Source organism: Dama dama, chromosome 2 (assembly GCF_033118175.1).
Source record: "Dama dama isolate Ldn47 chromosome 2, ASM3311817v1, whole genome shotgun sequence".
Taxonomy (NCBI): Eukaryota; Metazoa; Chordata; class Mammalia; order Artiodactyla; family Cervidae; genus Dama; species Dama dama.
The window spans coordinates 13935790-13941789 of NC_083682.1; the positions used below are offsets into that span (position 1 = coordinate 13935790).

General features: G+C 58.4%; 1 protein-coding gene across 2 annotated transcripts in view; it reads right to left on the bottom strand.

The window, feature by feature from the left end:
* The window catches only part of TMEM132A (transmembrane protein 132A), a 13584-nt gene extending 7908 nt beyond the window's left edge, over positions 1–5676 (bottom strand). Inside the window, exons 1-4 of one of the 2 annotated variants that reach the window (XM_061166426.1) lie at positions 5447–5676; positions 2759–2847; positions 2195–2413; positions 953–1284 (exon numbers count right to left, since the gene is read on the bottom strand). In XM_061166426.1, coding sequence (XP_061022409.1) covers positions 953–1284; positions 2195–2413; positions 2759–2847; positions 5447–5534 — 728 coding nt within the window. In that variant the 5' untranslated portion in view covers positions 5535–5676. Of the gene's footprint in view, positions 1–952; positions 1285–2194; positions 2414–2632; positions 2848–5446 lie in introns of both variants that reach the window. The other variant, XM_061166421.1, reaches the window with a different exon arrangement.
* Positions 5677–6000: the final 324 nt, after the last annotated feature.

Sequence of the window (6000 nt, forward strand, 5' to 3'; positions counted from 1 at the left end):
CGATCTCTTTTACTTGTGGCATGAGTGATCTAGTTATCTGACCAGGGATGGAACCCAGGCCCCCTGCTTTGGGAGCACAGAGTCTTAGCCACTGGACCACCAGGGAAGTCCCTGCCCTTCCTGTCTTCACCTGCTCATTCGTCAAGCCTCCAGCAACACAGATACCATTTTCTTTAAAAAGCTTTTCTGGTGAAAGGATGAATTTCCCCTGCCTACACCCTCTAACCCCTGCCCCTGCAGAGTTAGGTACAGTATGATCCTGTCCATGTCCATGCAGCCCCCTTCCCTACCACTAGGGTTCCCCCCTGGGCCTTGTTCTTTGCTGAGCTCCAGAGTGGAGACACAGGGCTTGGCATCTTTTAAGAGTCTAGGAAAGATCTAACGACGGTGCCAGTAAGCAGAAGAGAGGGAGAGAGACAGGGGTGGGACACACACAAACAGTAACAGTGGGGTGGGGGAATGGCTGGGGTGGAGTGGGGAGGACTTCCTAAAGAAAAGGACATGAAAAGGAGGGCCTTTCTATGGGAAGGAACCAACTCTGTCCAAAGGCGGGAAAAGATGTAGATGAATGGGACTGGGGCAAATACCTCTCCTGGGGCATCCAAGCATTAACCACCCCCAGGCACCGCACTTACCACTTTCTAAGTCCTCTTCCTGTTTCCCCTCCATGGAGACATAATTGCCTTGTGGACAACGTTAGCCCCACCGGACCAAGGAGTCTCAGAAAAGTGCTGGGGGAGGGAAGCTTCCTACTTCCGATTCCAAGTTCAAGGTCCTGCCCAATGGCAGGGTCCTGCCTGCTATCAGCACTTAGCCTGGTGGGGGTTTGATGGACATGTGTTTTGCGGAGGTCAGGGGTCCCATAAGGACCCCAAGAGGAGGGGGCACTTGCCCAGTCTTCCTGCAGAAGTTCCCTGCCTCTGACCCATCCCCAGGGACTTGGGCAGCTCACCGCAGGGTCAGGACACCAGCCGTGAAGTTGTGCCGAAGCAGGAGGGTGGCGCTGAAGAGCTGGCCGGGCCGCACAGGCACGTCAGGCACCCGCAGAGTCACTGCCTCATCCAGGGGCACCTCTTGGTGCTGTGGGGGGTCCGCTGGGCGCAGCTCCACACTGCCCACTGGGAGGGCCTGCTCCCCGGGGTCTTCCTCCCCGCCGGACTCACAGCCCCCAGGACCCTCAGCTGCTGGCTCCAGCGTGTAGGCCAGCTCTGCCCGGGTGGCCGAGCCCTGAGAGAACCAGTGCGAAGGGAACTCCAGCTCCACCACACAGGCACCCAGGGATGGCTGCCAAGACACAACAGCCATGATCAGCGTGGTGGGGCAGGGGAGCCCCAGCACCCGTCCTCTGGCAGGAAACCCAGAGCTGGAGGGGTCCACAAACACAGGGCCAGCATGGGCCAGAGATGCAAGCAGGTGACACAGCCAGCTGGCAACACAACAGGCTAGGTCTTAGAACACGTCCCATTGGCCATTTTTCTACCTTTGGGAACATTCTTATTCCAAAGTGAACCAGCCCCAACACCTCCCCCTGATCATGCCCTGGGACTGCCCTGACTACAGCTCAGGCGTCTCAGAACCACAGCCGAGAGAACACCTCTCTCCAGTGGAATCCCGTGCTAGGCTGCCAAAGAGGGAAAAGTGCAACAATAAAAGCAATACTAACAATAATATAAACACCCACTGAGGGATTGCTCTTGTGCCAGGCATTGTGCCAAAAGCTATTCTTGCATCCCTCTCATTTATTCTATTTTTTTTTTTAATGACTATTTCTGTTTTGTTTTGGCTGCACCACGCTTCACAGCATGTGGGATCCTAGTTCCCTGACCAGGAATCAAACCTGCACCTCCTACACTGGAAGGGCAGAGTCTTAACCACTGGACCACCAGGGAAGTCCTCATCTCATTTCTTTATTCCAGCCCCATATGAGGTAAGAATTGCTATTATGTCATTTTACTGATGAAGAAACTGAGCCTTAGAGAGATTAAGTTACTTGCCCAAAGTCATGTACAATGGTCTGAACTCCTCAAGGGGCCCCCAGTAACAGAGCTCTGTGAGAGCTAGCAGAGCAGGAATGCAATCAGGTGGTCTGTGACCCCCAAACCTCCCAGAAGTGGTGAGCCCTCTCTTCCCTATTCTGGGGTCACCCTCTGGCCGGCACAGCAGCAGGGCCGGCCCACGTGGGGCCCCCACTCACCTGGAAGCGGCAGGCTCGGTGAGCAGTGCCTGCAGGGTGTGTGGCATGGAGCCGGGCGCAGGGCAGGCTGCCAGGCCCTGGGGGCCAATCCTGCCCTTTGAGGTGGAAGAGGACACGGGCGTGGGGCTCTGCTGGAGTCACGGCCGCTTCCACTGATACAGCCCTCACGTCCCATGGGACTGGCCGTTGGTGTGGGTCAGTGACCCGAGGAGGGACCACCTGGAGGGAGAACGGGGGTGCTCAACAAAGCAGGGGGTTAGCAAAATCTCAGGGGGACGTGAAATCTCAGGCTAGTAAGAGAGAGCCTTGATGAGTCTCCTTCTCCCCCTCTGGGAAAGGGGGAGCGTGGCTAGGGCTGCAGAAGGGCCCTGAGCCACACATAGCAGACCTCGGCTCTCAGTCCCGGTAGCCCAGGAGACTCTGGTGGCGCCTCCTTACCTGTTGAGTGGCGAAGGGTGGGTAGGAGGCCCGGAGAAGTGGCTGGGCCCTGGGCCAGGGCTGCAGGAGCAGAAAGGTCTCAGATCGGGAGCCCAGAGAGGAGTTAGCAGGGGGGTAGCGGCCCACCTGCTGCACACGGAAGTGCTCAGGGGCATCCAGGAGTCCCAGGGCCGCCGGCAGGTAGACGGGGTCCAGGGGGTCCTGGTCACAGTCCACTAGGGAGGGAGAAAGGGTAGGGGTGGTGGCAGCTTCCGAGCGGGCAGGGGCTGAACCCAGCTTTGCCCCATGGCACAGCAGTAGCGAGCGGTGGAGGAAGAAGAGGGTTGTGAGTCCCATTATCCCAGGATGTTGGAGGGGGGAGTCTCCCCATTTCACAGGTAACTGGGGCCGGGATTTGACTCTCCATCCAGGACTGACTGCCAGCTTCTGAGTCACTCCTTCTGCCTTCCACAGACGCAGGCCTTCCTCCCACCAGCAGAACCTTCTCAATGTCTCCTCTTCCCCCACCGGCTCCTGCCCTCTACCTACCTGCCTCTGACACCAAGGCATTTGTGTGACACCAAGCCCTCCCCAGACAGGGTCCATGTGGTAATAAAAGATGGTGATGAGGTGAGCTTTGTAGAATTTGAGACCCTTCCTTTGTAGAATTTTGTAGAATTAGAGACCCTTCCTCTGCCCCCTGGGTCCTTGGCCAGACTTGGCTGGGCATCCACCCTTGCTGCCACTGTATCATCACCATGGCAACCTTGCACTGGTTTCTCAAACTTGCTTCTTTCTACCCCATCCCAACTGGGTATTGGAGGGCAAGCCGGGAATGGGGGAAGGGGCAAGAACCGTATGTAAGCCTGGGGAGGGAGTCAAAGTATTCAACACTCAAAAGGGCAAAGGACCCCTCAGAGCATATCTGGTTTGTATCAACTGACTACTAGCTAGCCCTAATAATAATTTTTTGAAAGTTAACTGTGTGCAAGCTACTATTTTAAATGCTTTGCATATGTTAATGCTTCTGTGTTCTATAATAGCTCTGAGAACTAGGTTTATTACTATTAATGCCATTTTATGGTTGTAGAAAATGAAGTTGAGAGGTTCAGGGACTGGCATGGGGTTCCATAGCTGGAGCATGGTGGAGTTGGGAGTCAAAGAGCCCAGCCACCAACCATTACACAACCTGTCTCTCCACCCTCCCCCTCTCTCCATCCTGGGCTGCTTTCCACTGGGCCCCTGCGGGCTTCACTCCCTAGACTGTAGGTCTCTTGTCCTCGCCTCCCTCCTCTTTCAGGGCCAAGAGTGAATGTCGCCTCCTTCTTTAGGAAGCCCTCCTTGATTGCTTGCCCTCTCACCCTGGCTGCCTCCTCTGACTTAGTTTTCCTGTCTGTTGACCAGGGCGCTTATCACACTCATCCCAGAATCCCCGATTCCTGGAGCGCATGATCTGGGAACCTAAAGTGAAAGTCCCTCAGTCGTGTCTGACTCTTTTCGATCCCATGATCTATAGTCCATGGAATTCTCCAGGCCAGAATACTGGAGTGGGTAGCCTTTCCCTTCTCCAGGGGATCTTCCCAACCCAGGGACCAAATCCAGGGCTCCCGCACAGCAGGAGGATTCTTTACGAGCTGAGCCACAAGGGAAGCCCTCTGGGAGCCTGGAGACCTGCATTTATGTCCTAACTCTGCCCTGATGAAGCTTGGGTCAGTATGCTCCTCACCTATAGAAGGAGCACTTAGTGATACGGTAGCCAGCGGAGGGCTCTGTAAACCGTGCCACACGGTCTGGAGGAGGGGTTGTTGCTGCTGCATAATAGATGTGACAAGCCTTTCCTCTTCTCTCTATGTGAGGGGTTATTAGGGCTCCTGCTGGGTCCCCAGGGAGGGGAGCAGGTGGCTGAAAGGAGCCCTAGAGCCAGTTCACTCTCAGCCCCACTGCTGGGCTGGGGGACTGGATGGTTTCAACCTCCTTCAAGACCCTCCCCACCAAGCAGCCTGAGGTGAGAAGCTTCACCTCCCCCCGCCCCCCCCCCCAAGTGTAACAGGTGAGTGACTGGCTCCCTGGGGTCAGACCCTGGCTTCTGGTCCTCTTGTCTACTCCGCTGCCTGGATAATTACAACATGCTCTTGTGGCCTGACTCCCAGGGACTCCCATCACTCAGAGTTCAGCTCTCTTGTGAGGGAGGGGGAAGGGGGCAGAAAATGTCTCACTATCCCCCACTCTCTCTGGCATCATCCGCCTAGCAGCCTCAGTCCACGCCAGAGGCAGCCTGACTCCCACCCCCGAGGTCCAGGGGAAGCTCTGCCCCTCCTCCAGGGATCCCCATACTCAGGAAGGCAGGGATGGGGCAACCCCTGGAGACTCCAAGGTCAGAGAGCTTCTCGGCGCAGGGGGAAGGCAGGGGGTCCTGCGCAGAGGGGAGGGGGCTTGAAGCCACAGGGCTACAGCTCTCTGGACAGCCAATTAGGGAGTTGGTGCGTGCGGGGCAGGGGGCAACCAGGTTAGAGGTCCCGGCTGGAGGGGAAGCTCGCGGAAGGTGCGGGGACTTGGCGAGGGTGGGAGGAAGACGCGCGAGAGACCGGGGACCGCGCTGGTCCTGGATCAGGAAGGAATTGCCAGGTTACGCAAGTGAGGGAAGCAACAGAGGCCCAGGGCTGGGGGCCAGATCCCGGGGGGGTGAGACCTCTCCACCCTCAGGGCACGCTGCCGGGCGAACCGGCTCGGGGTTTCGTTCCAGAACTCGTAGACTCCCGGCTCCCGAGCATCCCTCGTCCCCGGCCTCAGTCTGGGCCCGGCTGCCCCTCGCCCCGCCCCGTCCCCCCCGCTGACCTCTCACGATGTCCAGGGCGAAGGCCACCAGGAGGCAGAGCCAGGGGCCGCAGGGCCCCCGGGGAGCCGCCGCCGCGCGCCCCGCCATTCAGGCGCACATCCTTCCCAAGGAAGGCGGGGACTAGGCGGGCGGCTCAGGTGGCCGCGATCCGCCCGGCATCTCCCGGCCGGGTGAGTCCCCGGTGCTGCCCGCCCGACCGCGGGTCCGCCCGCCCGGCGGCTGCAGTTCCCAGACAATGGAGCGGGAGCCGGAGCTGGAGCAGGAGGGTGGGAGGGAGCGAGCGCGGCTCTCGGGCTGCCCCTCGGCCCCGCTGGGTCCTAGTGCCCCGCGGATCCCGAGTCCCGAGGGCCTCCGTGCTAGAGGCTGATCAGAAGGCCACTTCCCTGGGGACTGATTTGGCTGTGCCAAGGCACAGGACGATGTGTTCGGTTCGCTCCCTCTCTGGGAAGCTCCTGATCAAGGAGGAAAGAGCCACGTCCTCTGCTTCATCCCCACTCCACAAGCTGCTCACCTGTAAAGGCATCTGACACCAGAACCAGAATTCAGGGATATA